Source organism: Lonchura striata, chromosome 5, assembly GCF_050655825.1.
Source record: "Lonchura striata isolate lonStrDom1 chromosome 5, ASM5065582v1, whole genome shotgun sequence".
Lineage (NCBI taxonomy): Eukaryota > Metazoa > Chordata > Aves > Passeriformes > Estrildidae > Lonchura > Lonchura striata.
The window spans coordinates 28,469,872-28,487,008 of NC_140707.1; the positions used below are offsets into that span (position 1 = coordinate 28,469,872).

General features: G+C 42.8%; 2 protein-coding genes across 6 annotated transcripts in view; one reads left to right on the forward strand and one right to left on the reverse strand.

The window, feature by feature from the left end:
- The first annotated feature begins 1,571 nt into the window (after positions 1–1,571).
- Positions 1,572–9,824, forward strand: LOC146767315 (uncharacterized). Its single transcript, XM_085582386.1, has 5 exons — positions 1,572–1,675; positions 1,796–2,337; positions 3,259–3,702; positions 4,445–5,017; positions 6,291–9,824. Exons 1-5 carry the CDS (start codon positions 1,572–1,574, stop codon positions 6,395–6,397), a joined length of 1,770 nt encoding a protein of 589 aa, XP_085438512.1. The 3' UTR covers positions 6,398–9,824.
- AP2A2 (adaptor related protein complex 2 subunit alpha 2) overlaps positions 9,580–17,137 on the reverse strand; it is a 45,054-nt gene continuing 37,496 nt past the window's right edge. For all 5 annotated transcript variants that reach the window (XM_021555164.3, XM_021555162.3, XM_021555163.3 and 2 more), the window contains 6 exons: positions 16,416–16,505; positions 15,474–15,597; positions 14,594–14,710; positions 14,337–14,406; positions 12,999–13,133; positions 9,580–12,242 (listed from right to left, as the gene is read on the reverse strand). In XM_021555164.3, the coding sequence (XP_021410839.2) occupies positions 12,165–12,242; positions 12,999–13,133; positions 14,337–14,406; positions 14,594–14,710; positions 15,474–15,597; positions 16,416–16,505 (614 nt within the window). In that variant the 3' untranslated portion in view covers positions 9,580–12,164. The remainder of the gene's footprint in view (positions 12,243–12,998; positions 13,134–14,336; positions 14,407–14,593; positions 14,711–15,473; positions 15,598–16,415; positions 16,506–17,137) is intronic.

Sequence of the window (17,137 nt, forward strand, 5' to 3'; positions counted from 1 at the left end):
AACTGTCAGCTGTGCCACACATTGGGCCACCTGTGTCCACGCACAAGACCACAGCCACCACCTCCATCAGCAGCACCTCCAGGATTTCTCTCTCCACTGGAGCCAGCCCACCAAGCAGCACAGAAGTGCCTCTGGAAACGGCCTCTCCACATCCCAGCTCTCCACCTGTCCCCAGCAGCCCGCTCAGCACCCGGCTGCCATCCACTGCCTCCACTTCCACAGCCTCCTCCACAGCAGCTCCCAGCACCAGCCCCAGGCCCACACCTACAACCCTGAGGCTCAAGACCTCTTCCCCAACAACCAGTGCTGCAAAGGAGTCGCCTGTTACAGAGTCTTCTGCACCCACCACGGCCAGAACCAGCACGCTGCCATCGCCTGCTTCTTTTCCCTCCTCAACTGTATCCTCAACAAGGCTCAGCTCCTCAGGGCCAGGTAAAGCTCTTCCATACCCATCCTGGTACTTCCTGCTTCTCTCCATTTTTCCACTCATCCTTATCAGCCATGCAGGTTCCTTGCAGAGCTGTTTTCGTTTTTCCTCTCTATCCCATTTGTTTCTGCATGGGAACACCTGTATGGCCATACTTAGGGCTCTGGGACACAGATCCCTCCCATGGAGCTTGACCTGCCAGTCTCAAAAGGGACTCTCCTTAAGCTCTGCCTCTACCATAAAGGGATGCATGCAAATTCACACAGGGTCCTCTTCAGGACTAGGTAGTGGAATGTTGCCTGTTGGAAGGTACTGTATCCATCTCCTCCATTTTAAGACAGAAACCAGACAGCTTGTGGACAGGACCCACAGTCTCAGTGCTCTCTTCTTCCCAGGGAATACTCAGTGCAGCACAGCCGTGTTGCATTTGTTGATATTCTAAATCTGCAGTGTCTGACCACCTCCCTTTCCAACTTTTGCTGCCCTCATCCTCAAAAGCTCTGTGCTTTACTTCCAGCAGCCTTCACCCACGAACTGTCAACTGTGCCACACATTGGGCCACCTGTGTCCACGCACAAGACCACAGCCACCACCTCCATCAGCAGCACCTCCAGGATTTCTCTCTCCACTGGAGCCAGCCCACCAAGCAGCACAGAAGTGCCTCTGGAAACAGCCTCTCCACATCCCAGCTCTCCACCTGTCCCCAGCAGCCCGCTCAGCACCCGGCTGCCATCCACTGCCTCCACTTCCACAGCAGCTCCCAGCACCAGCCCCAGGCCCACACCTACAACCCTGAGGCTCAAGACCTCTTCCCCAACAACCAGTGCTGCAAAGGAGTCACCTGTAACAGAGTCCTCTGCACCCACCACGGCCAGAACCAGCACACAGTCATCACCTGCTTCTTTTCCCTCCTCAACTGTGTCCTCAACAAGGATCAGCTCCTCACAGCATGGTAAGGGCCTCTCTTACCTGTCCTGCTGCATCTGCCTGCTCTCCCTCTTCTCTTTTTCATTTCCACCACTGCAGAACACATGTATATTTTCTTTAAATTTGCTCTCCATTCCCACCGCTTTTTGAATCAGCAGTGTAATGTAGTTGTCATGTGGTATCACCCTGGGGGTCCAGTCATCCCACACTGGCCACCATGACAGTTCTGAAGTGGGCAGACTTTAATATGTTCCTTTTCCGTGGGAGACCTGCACATCCACCCACAGTCTGCTTCCAGAAAGACCAAGAGGCATCTTGCCTGTTGGAAAGCAGCATGCCCTTTTCCTCCCCTTTTATGGGAAAAAAGGAGAGCAGGAATAGGGCAGAGACCTTAGTCCCACCTCCTTCTTTCTGATAAATATTCAGTGCAGCATGCTGAAGTTGTGGATATTTATGCTGCCTGTCTGAGGCTACAGCAACCACATTTGCCTCCTCCTTATGCCCTCATCCACAACTGACCTGTGCGTCCCTCCTGGCAGCCTTTACCCCTGAATTGTCAACTGTGCCACACATCGGGCCACCTGTGTCCACACACAAGACCACAGCCACCACCTCCATCAGCAGCACCTCCAGGATTTCTCTCTCCACTGGAGCCAGCCCACCAAGCAGCACAGAAGTGCCTCTGGAAACGGCCTCTCCACATCCCAGCTCTCCACCTGTCCCCAGCAGCCCGCTCAGCACCCAGCTGCCATCCACTGCCTCCACTTCCACAGCCTCCTCCACAGCAGCTCCCAGCACCAGCCCCAGGCCCACACCTACAACCCTGAGGCCCAAGACCTCTTCCCCAACAACCAGTGCTGCAAAGGAGTCGCCTGTAACAGAGTCCTCTGCACCCACCACGGCCAGAACCAGCACGCTGCCATCGCCTGCTTTTTCTCCTTCATCAACTGTGTCCTCAACATGGCTCCGTTCCTCACAGCCTGGTAATACTTCTTCCCAGCTTTCCTGCTCTGCCCAGCTCCTCCTGCCCTCCTATCACCATTTTCTCCATGAATCATACAGTACTTGTGGATCTTTGTCTGCCTACCCCACCATTCCCTCTGCCTTTGCTCAGCTTTCTTCCTGGTGTATTCCTGGGCCTGTGCACTGGGTCTGCTTGGGATAGAGCTAATTATTGTTCCCAGCACGATTCCTGGTACTGTGTTTTAGATGTGCATCCCAGCCTGTGTTGATGGCACACAAGCGCTTTGGTGGTTGCTCAGGAATGCCAGTTTCATCCCTGGTCCCCTCTCTTTGTCCTTCTGCCAGCTAGGGGGTAGGCATGGGGTGGTCTCGAGTCCATCAGGGACACAGCCAGCATAGCTGGCCCAAAGTCTGTGTCCAAGGAGACACTGCATACCACAGAATATCATGCTGAGCTCTACAGTGGGAGTGGACTGGGTGGGAAAGTTATTCCCAAGCAGCCACTGCTTGGAGACTGGTGGCATATTGGCCAGCGGCAAGAAGTTGTAACTCATGATCATCTTGTGGGTAGGTCTTGCTTTGTTTTTCCTTTAGTTTCTTTACTTCTGAAAACTTTTTCCATCCAGAATACATGTGGCTGGTTTTGCTTTTTCCAATTCTCTCCCCATGCCTGTTGAGTGGTAGCAAATGAGTGATTGCCAGGGTAGGCACTTCACATCCAGAGAGAGTAACCCCATCATCACCTGGCAAGTATTGGCCCTGACTGGCCCTGAAGGATGACAAAGCTAAATGGATGAGCAAATGTCTGGTCCTGCCTCTTCCCAGAAAAATTCAGTGCAATACCAGGCTTAACTTCTACCTTTAACAAAAACACTTGTGCGATCGCATTAGCTTCCCCTTCTCTCCTAATCCTCAGTTGACCTGTGCTTCCCTCTTGGCAGCCTTTACCCACGAACTGTCAGCTGTGCCACACATTGGGCCACCTGTGTCCACGCACAAGACCACAGCCACCACCTCCATCAGCAGCACCTCCAGGATTTCTCTCTCCACTGGAGCCAGCCCACCAAGCAGCACAGAAGTGCCTCTGGAAACGGCCTCTCCACATCCCAGCTCTCCACCTGTCCCCAGCAGCCCGCTCAGCACCCGGCTGCCATCCACTGCCTCCACTTCAACAGCCTCCTCCACAGCAGCTCCCAGCACCAGCCCCAGGCCCACACCTACAACCCTGAGGCTCAAGACCTCTTCCCCAACAACCAGTGCTGCAAAGGAGTCGCCTGTAACAGAGTCCTCTGCACCCACCACGGCCAGAACCAGCACACAGTCATCACCTGCTTCTTTTCCCTCCTCAACTGTGTCCTCAACAAGGATCAGCTCCTCACCGCCTGGTAAGGCCCCTTCCTAGCCATCCTTCTCCTGCTTGCTCTTTCCTGATCTCCTTTTTTCAGTCACTCCACCCATCCTCCCTAACTCCATTGTTTCTTTCAAAAACCATATCCATGTTCTGCTTTTGTGCGTCTGCTTTCCCCTATATTACTTTGTAATTGACCAGCTTGGTTTCCCAGCGTAGTCCTGGGCCTGTGCACTGGGTCTGCTTGGGATAGAGCTAATTATTCCCAGCACGTTTCCTGGTACTGTGTTTTAGATGTGCTTCCCAGCCTGTGTTGATGGCACACAAGCGCTTTGGTGGTTGCTCAGGAATGCCAGTTTCATCCCTGGTCCCCCCTCTTTGTCCTTCTGCCAGCTAGGGAGTGGGCATGGGGTGGTCTTGAGTCCATCAGGGACACAGCCAGCATAGCTGGCCCAAAGTCTGTGTCCAAGGAGACACTGCATACCACAGAATATCATGCTGAGCTGTACAATATGAGAGTAGGGCTGTTACTGCCAAGTAGCCATATGCTTGGAGACTGGCTGGATATTGGCAAATGGTGCAATGTGGTGGGTGACTGCCTTTGCACCTCATCGGTGGATCCTCATTTGGCTTTTAATTTCTTCACTTCTGAAAACTGTCTCTGGACATGTGTGGTTTTTCCTGCTTTGGCATTTCTGATTCTCTCCCCATGTCTGAATAAGGGGAGAGAAGTGTCCAGGTGGGCATCCTCAGTTTTACCTGTGCCTTCCTCCTGGCAGCTTTCCCCCATGAACAGTCAACGGTACCACACATTGCACCACCTATGACCACACATCAGACCATGGCCAGCACCTCCATCAGCAGCACCTCCAAGACCTCTATCTCCACAGAAGTGCCTCTGGAAACCTCTCCCCATCCCAGCTCTCCGCCTGTCCCCAGCAGCCCACTCAGCACCCGGCTGCCATCCACTGCCACGTCTCCATTCTCTTCTGCTTCGGCCTCAACCGTCAGCACAATGTCTGTGCCTACATCCCCGACTACATCCACATTTAGGTCTGAGAGCACTACACATTCTTACTTTGAAAACACCACATTGACTCCACATGGGAAAACATCTTCATTAGCTGTCCCTACTAGTATCTCTACCCAGTCTAGGCCAGCTTTGATCCCAACTGTTTTATCTACAACTATTACCTTTGCTCCCCATGTTATCACGATGGCTTCTACACAGTCAGTTGAACAGAGTTCCCTGCGCACAACAACACTGACCACTGCCCGCACAACATCTTCTCCTCTCACCTCTGGACTTTCAACATCCCTGTCCTCTGTCATGCCATCAACAGTGCCACATGGTAATGTATTCCATTTAATTTCCTTTATCATTGATTTGCTTTTAATGCCTTTTATTTTGGATGAGCGTATGATTTTTTTTTTACATATCCTTTGGCTATGATCCTATTTGTACCCATTGGATCCATCTTTTCTTTCTGAAGTTATTTTTCTAAAGCTATTATCTGACATCTTAGATTTCATACAGGTTCCCTGTTATTCAGTATTTTAAATGTTAAGAAATTTAAGTTAAAGAGTCTGACAGGATGCATTTCAGGAGAGCCACATAACCTTTATTCTGTCATCTTAAAAAGCAGTATAAGAAACCTTTTATTGGAACAGGCTATCCCCTCATTACCCTACAGCCTTCCTGTTAGCTCTCACATGCTTCGCACACTTGGGCAATAGATACAGTGTCTTAGTCTACTGCCCAGTTAATAGTTATTTTCAAAAAAAAAAATCCCAAAGCCATACTACAGCATTAACTGTAGTTACAGCCTCCCCTGCAATAATGTTCAATAATCTATAACATTTCTCTCAGCAAGGGACCTGACTGTGCTTAAAATATCATTGTGCAAGACCAGGTGTGAGCAGTGTATGAATCGCCTTCATAGTTTTCAAGATTTTTGTCTCCTTAATATAAACTTCAAACACTATCTTTCAACTCCTTGGAAAACTTGTGTTTTCAGTCAGCTTTCTGCTTCATAAAGTGCTTAGTGTGGTGCTTCAAGGCAGGAGAAAATACAACACTGACACATAGAATTGTTACCTAACATAGCATTACACATTCTCCCTAGCAAGGCAAGTTGTGAACTTCTGGCTGCCTATAAATATATCTTTAAAATGAGTAAATTAAGCAATTTTCAAATAAGTCAAGTCTGTGAACCAGAAATAATTCTACCAGAATGTTTGTTGTCTTTGCATTTTTGTGTTCTCAACAGAGGATTAGTTTTTCCATGCTGGACTGAATGTGTACTATATTCTTAACAGGATTTTTTTTTTTTTTCTTATTTGTAATTCCAACAACTTCTGTTTTCTTAAAGAGCACTTTATTATTTTTTTTTTTTTTTTTTTTTTTCTTTTTTTCGTCCTCCAGGGTAAGCCTCTCTGGAAACTTTAGTGCCCAGTTCAAAGCCTTCTCTTGCTATATAACTCACTTTTGACTTGTTAATTATCTCATGCAATAAGAATGGTTTTCCAGGAAACCAAATATGGAGGCTTTGGGCATCTAGCAAAGGTCACTCAAGAAGACCAAGATGAATTATAGCAGAATTTTTTTCTTTTTACATTTGACAGAGAATTGTAGAGAAGTTGAATATGAAGAAGAAATCACTCACAAAGGCTGTTCCACAAATGTCACTTTGAGCCGATGTGAAGGATCATGTCCCTCTTCAACAAAGTAAGAGTAACTGAAGCTGCACAGTACTAAAGTTGTTTTCCTTATTTGGTCATCTCTAAGTAGGGAAATTTATGAACAACTGTGCCTTTATAATTCAGGGAGGAAAATGTGGTTAGCATCCACCCAGCAATGTACAATATTGCTGCATAAACTGGTTAATAGCAACAATAAGGTCATTAATTACACAGGGATTTACATCTAATCAAGGAAGGTCATCTCACTTCCTTAAGTTTTTGTTGTTTTGTGTTTAAGAAAAGCCAGACATCAGTACTCCAAGTTTGGAGGACTATTTTGTTATTTTGATGGTTGGGGTTGTGGTTTTGTTTGTCTTTTTAAGACTGAAACATGGTTTGGACTATAAATATCTATTTCAAATAGCTAAGACAGTAAAATAAGAAATTTCATCTAAGGTAACTAATGCCACTTCCGTGGTCTCATAACATGCTCTTAACAGTGTAATTCAGGTATATTTTATAATTACAAGGGTACTATCTGAGCCTGTGCAGTTCTGCTGCCCATTAGGAGAATCTGACTTCTCAGGAAATAAGGCTTCAATACAAGTAAACAGTGCAGCAGTATTAGAGTTCAGTTATTGGGGGGAAAAAAAGAAGTTATAATTCCCAGCAATCCAAGCCAATACAATGTTCAAGAATGGAAAACAATGAATGGTTTTGCTTTTGCCGGGACTAATTTAAATTAATCCTTATGCTAAAAATTGTCCCCTTCAAAGCACATTTGAGTGTTCCCCATCATTTTGAAAACTGAGCAACTGACCTTGTAATCCTGAGAGTTTACAAAAGGACTGTGACACCTGGAGGAAGACTTTTAAGGTTTGTCTCAATTGCCAAGAAAGTTGTGGTTAAAATCCAGTTTTAACTGAAACCAAGAAAACTTTTCTCTGCTTCAAAAGGTTTTTCCAAAAAATACTTTCTTCCTTAACTCTCTTTTTCCCATACCTGAGTTATGGCCTGTTATCGATACAGTTTCCCACTGACAAAGAGAAAGGCAGAATCAAGGCCAGCAGAAGGCTGAACATGGTCAGGAAACAACAGCCTAAGAACTGCAGTACTATAAGGACAGACTCAAATCCTTACCTGCCTATTCAAGCTCTCACTTCATCTACCTGTACTGTGAATTCAGAAATTATGTGCAAGTCTTCTATCTCGTTAGCTGACCTCACACCCAGAACTGACATCATACAGCCACCACCTTAGATTCCAGCACTGACTGTGCAGAGGAGAAGGAGGTTCTCCTTCCTCTGTGAACTGCAAAAGGAACACACGCAATTCAGCATTTGCGAAAGAGACCTTTTGTAAACTTTAAGCAGTCCAGTGCGCAGCTTTAACAAATTTAATCCCTAGGTACTTTAAAAATACTCAGAAGGCCAAAAAGATACCAGGGGAATAAAATTCTATTAGTTTTCCAGTGAGGTCTGAAGTCTAACAGATTATGAGATCAGAGAATCACAGACTATCCTGAGCTGGAAAGGACCCACAAGGATCATCAAGTCTGTCCTGTTCTAAACTGGAAGGCAGCAGCTGAGTACACCAGAGTTTCTGCCTCAAGAGAACTTAAAATGGAGTAATTTTCCACATTATTTGTAGTCCTGCAGTTGACAGATCGACTCAACTGAGGGCTGTGCTCTTTCCTTTAAACCTCTTACCATAGGAAAGCAAGAAGTTAATATACTTTGAAAAGCTGTGAGCCTAAAATGCTGTAAACAAATGCCAACTGATTATCCCTCCCTTCCACACAGGCTGGATATTGAGAAGATGACTGTCACCACAGCATGTGGCTGCTGTAGGCCACTTGAACTTCTTAAGAAGCAATTCCAACTGCCATGCCAAGACCCAGATAACCCTGGAAGAAGGCTCACCACAGAAATAATTGCATTTAGTGGCTGTGTGTGTAACATTGACAGTTGCACACACTAGCCAGACCCGGTGGCTGCAGATACTATCTTTTGTAATTAAATCCTGATCACAAGTTAATCTTTCCACAGCTTATTGCTGGGTTCTCTTGTACTGATTACACAGGACAGCCTTGCTGTCAGGCTGCCTGAGCAGCGGTCTGGACTACCAATGGAATTACCAGATAAATTATTCCTGATCAGGAACAGGGTGGGCTGCAGAGGAGGAAAGAACAGGCACAGAAATAAAGAACAGGCTCAGCATGGGGATCAACGAGGGAAGTCAAGAAACTGTTTGGCCTTGCTCAGGGTGATTTATTCAACCAGAAGTTAAAACCTGGCCCATGCACTGGGCAGTAACAGAAATTCAATGTTTAAATAAAGCAGAAGGAACTGAATTTGCTAACTTCTTTCTCCTTATTTGACCAATTATTTTAACTGAAAAATAGTCTTATTAGATTCACTACAGTTAACTTGGCCCTATGGAAGCACGCACTGCCTGAGTGGGAGGAAAGGAAGTGACCAGTTCCATGCCTTTGAAGGTGGACACAGCACATGTGCTCATCAGTCACAGATGACAGGGTTGGAAAGCAAGGTGCTACATGACCCAAAGGTGAATGGTGATGTTTCCACAAGCACCCTTAGCATGGTGGGACATTTCTAGAAATGTAACTAACACACACATGGAGCAGCTTTGGGATAAAGAAGGAAGCTGAAGACATTTTTCTGCAAGAAATCAAACCCCACAGGCATCTAACAGGATACAAGTGGTTCACCCACAAGCAAATTCTACTTGCTGTGACTCTAGACAATCTTTACTTCGTTTGCAAGTCATTTAAGAAAGAGCTGTATGATTGCAGAAAAGCTCAGTGCCCTTTTTCCCTTTTAGCAAGTGCAGATTACCCTTCTTCTACAGTGCCATCAACCCTACATGCAATACAGGTGTGTGCTGCTTAGCCTCAACCCTACCCTGCTGTTAGAGCAGTATACTGCAGCAAGTACTGCTCATGTACTTACTGTTGTTAAAGACACTAGGAAGAAAGATTTTACAGCTGAGGCTTTTTTAAAACAGAGTTATTTATAACTTGTAACCAAACAAGAACAAAATCAAACTCACTCTCTGGAGGAGTAGAAATCTGTAGACCAGGTAAAATTCCAGTGAACAAACCCACCAGTACTTCTCATAAAAGAATCACTGCAAATGTGTTCCACAACAATTCCATGAGAATACTTTTTTTTACACCTTCATGCCCCCAGACAAAAAAAGGACAGTTTCATCACTGTTCTAATCATTTATTTAATCTTAATATGTTCTTCTGATGAATATAGTCTAATATATAGTCTTCTATATGAAAATTCTCCACTTAATTTGACAGAACTTTGTTTTATACAAATAAGACAATCACCATAAATGTTACATACTGGAGTGTAGGTCAAGAATGAACATATGCTACCTGTTTTGCTATTCAGTTATTTTCACATGTCAATGCCTGAAAATACTGCACTTAAAAACAATAACACTGTTTACTGCAGAAATTACTTTGTCTGCTTGACAGGATACATCACTGGTAAGTTAACCATCATTCACAAAAAAATAAAATCAAGTATTTGTCTTTAATTTGTTCACTTTTCTGCTCATGGCCTCATTGAGCTGACATTTAATACAAAGAGTGAACAGTCATAAGCTTAACACAGTCACCACTGAAAAGACACTTTCCCTTACCCCCCCTCCTTCCCACATTTTAATGCACATTTTAGCACAGCTTGAACCAAAGCAAAGTGAAATAAAGTAGTGCAGTGTCTCAAGGTGTCCTTTAATGAGGGCACAGAGCATTTTTCAGGGGAACAGATATACAATAGGATTTGGAAAATACAAAAGATAACCTCCTCCTCTGTCTTTGCTAAGACTCCCTTTAGTTCAGCACATCAGATTTTAACAGAGCAGCCAAGAGCATGGTTAACATAACAGGACTAATAATGAGACACAGAACATCGTGAAGCCAAAACAAAAGGTATTCCATCAGTGTTTGTCAACTGCCCAACCTGACCGCAGGAACCACTCACCAAGATTTTCAATGATGGTATTTATGATTAAAGAGTCTTAAGTAAGAAGAATTTGAAAAGTCTTAAAGGGGCCAATTGTTCAAGAGAACTTTTGCAGAAAGACCAGGCCTTTAGCCTAGTTTTCAGCTTTAATATCCATAGTTACCAGCCATTTCTGGAAAAACAAAACACATCCCCCAAATTCCACACATCACAACCAAACCTTTGTTCCTCATTTTTCACTTTTACTCAAGTATGATCAGCCAAACCAAGTGACAATCTCCCAGTTCCATCATTTAAGCTCAAAGCACTGAAGACAAAAAGCAAGGCACACTCAATCATGGAGAATCCTGTCAACTGCTGAGCATGGGCAGCATGAAAGCAGCCTCATTTAAATGTATTTTCAGTATCACCACCATGACTCAACGCCTTCATTTCCTGGGCACATTTGTCTCTATGTGTTGTGAAACAGCAGTCCCAGGCTTCCTTTCAATGACCATGAGGAAATCTTGACCTGAGGTTCCTTTCTCCTGTCAGCAGGAGCTGATTTTGTTCACCATGATCTGTAGCTCTTGCTGACACCAGCCCAGGGTTTCTAACTGGGCCACCTCACCTGCTTTGGTTTAGCAGCTTCTGTTGCACCTCAAGGCTTGAGAAGCATGAGCCAAAGTTTCTGTCCACTGACTTCTGCAGAGAGGCTGCAAAGAGTTTGATGTGAAACAAGGTACAAAGACTTCAGCTGTAAAAACCTATAGAAAAGCTGAACATTTTTGGGTCTTCTACTTTCAGTTTCAACAGAAGTTTTCTATACCATGCTGGACATTTTTACTACTGACAGGAAGGAAACCGCTTAGGTATCAGTTATTCAGCCTCTCAAGTCTGTACATTAATGTACACTGGGGAAAAGATATTGATTAAAATTACATTTTCACCTAAGAGTGCATGCCTTACAGCCCTTCAAGGGCCCGTTTCTTCCCACTTCTCTTATACAGTACTAGTTTCTGCAGTTAATTGTATCACATCTTTAGGACTATTACTTGTCAAGTCTGATGGTAAACAGAAGAAACACAGAACAGAATATTTAACTTCACTGAGAAACAACAAACAAGTATATACTCATTCACCCCCTACCAGAGAAGCTCACCTCATTAATGGAGATAAGCAGGAGGATTAAGAATAGCTTCTGTGCTCAATCCAAAGATCAGAAAACATTAGGATGTAAAATATTACAAGATTAATACTTTTAAGACTCTGGTCCTGTGGCATTTTTTAAATACAAATATTGGCGACACAACATAAATGTTCACTTTAATCAGATTCAAACCCATCTTCAAATCTGCCCTTCGATCCAGTAGACAACTTGTGGCAATATTCAGCTTTACAACGTTTTGACTCTACATTAGCATGGGACTTAACCTTCCTGAGCAGCAGTACATTGTTTCTTTCAGCTCAGAGCAGAGGAAGTATCTCTTAAAGGTACTGAAGCAGAAGGTTTTTGAGCTATTTTCAGCTGAAATTCTTGATTGCCACAACTAAAATAATTTCCCTTCAAGGAGTTTAAAAGCCTGACCTCTGCAAAAAAAGGAGCAAAAGACAGCCCTCCCACCCTTTATGTAACACACTAAAAGCCATTTTTAATGGAAAAAGTCACTTCCCTGTACATTTTATAGTCTTCATTCCAAACAAGGGTCAAGTCCTATTAAGGCAGGGAGCTGGTATTGGTTAACATTGCAGTACTCAGACAGTGATGTACAAGACATTTATTTGCAGTATGATGACAGTGATATAAGTGGAAAAACCAAAACTGACATGGTTAATATTAAAACTGTTCTGACAGCAATTCACATAATCTCTGAGATACAGCTTCTTTACTTGTTCGTAGTGTGAGCCTATACATCTGAAAAAGAACATAAAATAATACTATTTAAACAGTTTGGCATTAAAGGAACACACATTTAACACTCTGAACAAAGTTAGCTCTTACTTGCTTTGTAAGCTTTGTTAGGAAAAGGATCTCAAAACACTCAGAGGCAGCAAGCCATTGAGCAAGACAGCTTTTTCAAACCACTGGCTGAACCAACCCTATCTTCAAACCCTTGTTGAGAATTATTGCTATTCAAGTATTTTTGGGTTTTAACAGAAAGATATTATCCAGAATATCTGTTAAAGAGGAGCAAATGCCCTGGAAAAGTCTAAAGACCCTGTACAACCACGTCTCTTCAGGGAACAGAAGACACAGCCACCCAAACCCTGTTTTTAATCCTCAGTTAATTTTAGTAACACTGTCAAAAAAGCTTTCGTAAAAATACTCTTTGCATTGTACTCGCTTGCTTATGCTTTCTCTTTTAGCCAATTACTCTTTTATTCATTTAAAATAGCAAAAGAAAGCATGCTTAATCTGGTCCAAAGTGCACAAGACAGTGTGGAATATTACAACAATCTCTTCCAAGAGGAAAAGAGAATTGTTCTGAAGAAGCAGCTTACCCAGCTGGGACATGACCAGCTGCTACAGTTTAATTTTTTGTTGGAGTCTGCAGACATAAGCAGCTATTGCAATAGTTACTTTAAAATATCTTAAAGGAGTTTCAGATACACAGAAATTTTTAGTTCAAATGAGAACTTGTATCTAAGCTGGTGATATTTACACAGATACCTGTGCCTGGAGGTTGGGTTCAAGGCGCAGCAAGCATCCAATCTGAGTGGTTTTTGTGTGTATGATACCAGCACCAACAAAGTTAGCAGGATTGGGATCTACCTCCTCAAGCAGGGCTGATCCAAATCCAATTATCTGTGAAAGAAATCAAGAAGATTTAGATGTGGGAAGAGGACAACACAAATGCCAAGCATACCCCGTCACCGTCAAATAGCAAAACAAGGAGAAAACTAATTGTGAAGCCTTCAAGACTACTTCATTACTACAAATTTTTGAAGGCTGACCCTGATAAATGAGCTATTCTGTAAATAAGGTTCTTGTCAAAAGCAACTGAGAAGCAAGTTAAGATTTAACATCAGTCTCCCCCAGTTTTGATACAGCCATTCCTGTACACAGTCATTGCTCCTGTTACACATTCCTATTACACAGTCACTTCTGTTTTGCCTAAGGCAGCCAAAAAGTCACTTCCTTTTCTAACCAGTACCTCAAGTATAAATTAAAGCTTGAACTATCTTCCAATTCAGTTTTAAGCAGTGAATCTGTGCGTTCTTAAACTGCTTCAAGTCACCAGCTGCTGCTGAAGACTGCATCTAATTCAAACCACAGCTAGAAACTGTCCATTCAACTCAGCACTGCCACAGTCTATCACATAGCATGGACTCACACTTTCACTGGATGATCCAACTGCCATATAAACAAAAATGCATAAAGTTTGCTTATACCACATGCTAATTTGGGCTGGGATAGAGTTTTCTTCATAGCATTTTCTTCATAACAGCTGGTATGGGCTGCACTTTAGATTTCTGCTTAAAAGAGTTGATAACACAGGGATGTTTTGATTATCACTGAGCAGGGGTTACACAGAGCCAAGGTCTTTTCTACTCCTCACCCTAGGAGTGAGGAAGCTGGGGATGCACAAGGAGCTGGGACAGGACACAGCCAGGACAACTGAACAGTGGGATATCCCATACTGTAAGCTGTCCTGGCTCAGCATACAAGGCTGGGAAGAGAAAGGAGGACGTTCACAGTGATGCTGTTTTGCCTTCCCAAGTAACTGTTACACCTGATGAAGCCCTGCTGCCCTGGGGATGGCCAAACACTTCCCTGCCAATAGGAAGCATTGAATTAATTCTTTGCTTTGCTTGTGTGCATGGCTTTTCCTTTACCTCTCTTTACCTCAACCCACATGTTTTCTCACTTTCACCCTTATTCTCTGTCCCACTCCACTGGGGGAGAATCAGCAAATGGCTGTGTGGTGCTTAGGTGCCAGCTGGGATTAAAACATGACCTGCCACTGCCCTGTACACTATTAATTAAAAATATCACAAAACTACCCACCTTTGCTTTTGTGATTTCTGCATCCATCGGGTGCTTTGCTTTAAAGATATTCTGTACTTCCTGTTTTGGACTGCAAGACAAGGCAAGACAAATACATTATAAACAGCATTTCCAATAGCAATTAATTCTACTGAGAGAGCTCATGGCTCACAGGATTGAGTATGGGGCGAGGCACTGCACCAGCTACATTCACTATATACCTTTCTCTTCCCTTGCCCACCACAAGAGGCCCAAAGTACAAAAGTACAAAGTCTTACTTGCTCAGCTGCTTCCAACGCTGAAAGAAGTCTTGAGAAGACATCTCTGTTGGCTGGAAAAATTTATTCAGAGTAATGGGTAATTTTACCGATAGATTTTGAAATGTTCCACCATACCTGCAGATGGAATAGAAAAACCACAGTGCATGTGGCAGCCTCAGCAGTATCTCAGCAGAAATCAACCACGTAACTGAGGAACTGTTTATGATCAAAATCCATCAACTGCACATGACATTTCTAATATACAGTTTCAATCCACTGTTAAATAAATTTATTTTCTCTCCTTAGATGGCAATAGATGAATTGGCAGCATTGCTTATAAGGTTCTCTCAGTTTTAGCATAGGTTTATTGTTCTAGATAGCACCCTAAGGGGCAAAAATATATCCTTGTGAAACCATACCAATAAAAACCAGTTTAGACTAGAAAAAGCAGCATGTAGCCACAACTCAGAATTTTATAAAGCTGAGCTGATGTTGAGTGGACAGAACAAGATTCTATTTCTGGTCACACACACTTCCAGGCCAAGTTATTTGCAGAAATGTTCTTGGTTTCCAGAAGGGAGAAGTTACTGCGTATATTCCTGTCAAGATTTCTTAAGCAAACAGGAAGACTGCTGTTTTATATAGATAGCAGAGACAGAAGTCATGGAGACATATTATCAGTAGCTGCTTCTTGACTGTTTGGTTTGGCTGGGGTTTTAAACCACATTGTTGCAAGTGGATTCTCCCTAATACCTTAAAGCTTAATTAGATGAAATTTTCAAGTTATCTATCCAAGAGCGCTTTTTGTGTCTGTATTTTGCATTTCAGTCACAGGGCCATGCCAAATTTAACATCTTTCATCTAATTAATTCACTAACATTTGAATCCATTGTTTTACCTGAACTGAATGTTCAGGATTGGAGCTTCCATGAAGTCTAACACACATTCGATGTTCACAACCTGCTGAACCTGTGCACCTCCATCCACTGTGGGGTCAACAGGTTTTGTCTGAAGATTCAGGCATAGAAAAGTAGTTAAGGAAACAGATCAATGAACTGATAACTTAAAAAATGCAAATTTTCCATGAAACTGTATGAGGAATTAGCATCATGTTTCCACTCATTCTCTGTGTGCTTCTGAACATTTAAAGCTCAGTTTTTTGTACAAGAAAAGAGTTTGTGGGGTTTTTTGTTTGTTTGTTGGGGTTTTTCATATTGACACATATACAAGCAATAACACTGAAAATTCTCAGTTGATATTCTTAAAGAAAGATGTCCTTAAAAAAGTGTGAAGGCACAAAGACTTCACAATAAAAGCCATTATTGAAAGGACTATTTTGAACATGAAAGAGATGTGTTGAGTCAAACAAGCCTGATTACTTAATCTCCCAGAAATCCTAAATTTGCAAAACCAAGCTTTAGAGACCAGTCATGAATTAAGAGCTTATTTTAAAGTACCATCATCTTGGCATACATGAATTCCATCTCCATGTCAAGTTTTAGGTTATCTGCTAATGCAGTACTTGAAGGACACATTTCTACCTCTGCAACTTCATGTCAGTGGCGAAAGCTACAGTTCCAGTACAAATTTATTCAGCTTAATTTTTTGTTATTTAAGAAGTAAAATCTGTGTTTAAAAACCTGTGTTTTAAGGAAAGAATCTTTTGTCCCTGCTCTAGACTTGTTCTTTCTAGGAGAACTTCAGAGAGCTATCAGCAAGTTTCTAATTTCTTTCATGTGCAAGGACATCATGCCTTGACCCAAAAGATTTATTATATTGTGCAGCAATAAACCACAAAAACCCAATAAGAACAGACAACTGCTACTACATTTAAGGATATTTGACTGAAGGTCATCTGAGCAGATTACTGTTGGAGTAAAATTCAAGAACTGTGTTGATGTCTTATTACCATAGAATATGAACATACGTCCTGGAAAGAGAAGAAGGAGACATTAGAATTTTTAGGTCATGTAATCACATTGAACTACACGTGCTTCAATTCCCTAACACACTGTCTTTATACCTTTATTTATACCTTTCTTTAAGAACAAAATACAGTTTACACGGTTTATCTCACCAAGACATTCACAGTTTAAAATGCAGCAATTTAACCAAGCCATTAGATCTCTCCCATAGTAGCTGTCACATAGGCAGTTAAACCATCAGTGAAGTCTTTCAATTGCTTGAGAATTTTGTTAAGATGCTACCATGCCACCAGAGTTTCACAGAAAGGGAGAAGCAAGAAATTCTATTGCTAGCCTGTTCAAATTCCATCTCTTTCCTAGATGGTTCCAGTATCTTGTGCATTCAATCTGATCTGAAATGTATTGTATTTCATATATTGCTATACTGCAAGATACAAATTTTAAGAATGGTCCTTTATAAACCTGGCTGCACCAGCCATACAACCAGGCAGCTTGAGCTGGAGTGCTGGAGATCAACACTCCTATTTCATATCAGCTACCAAAACAATAAAAAAATTTAAGGAAGCAAGAGCCCACACAAAAGCTAAGGCTGCACCACAGTGGGAGTTGTAAATCAGCTTAGGCCCATAATGCTATT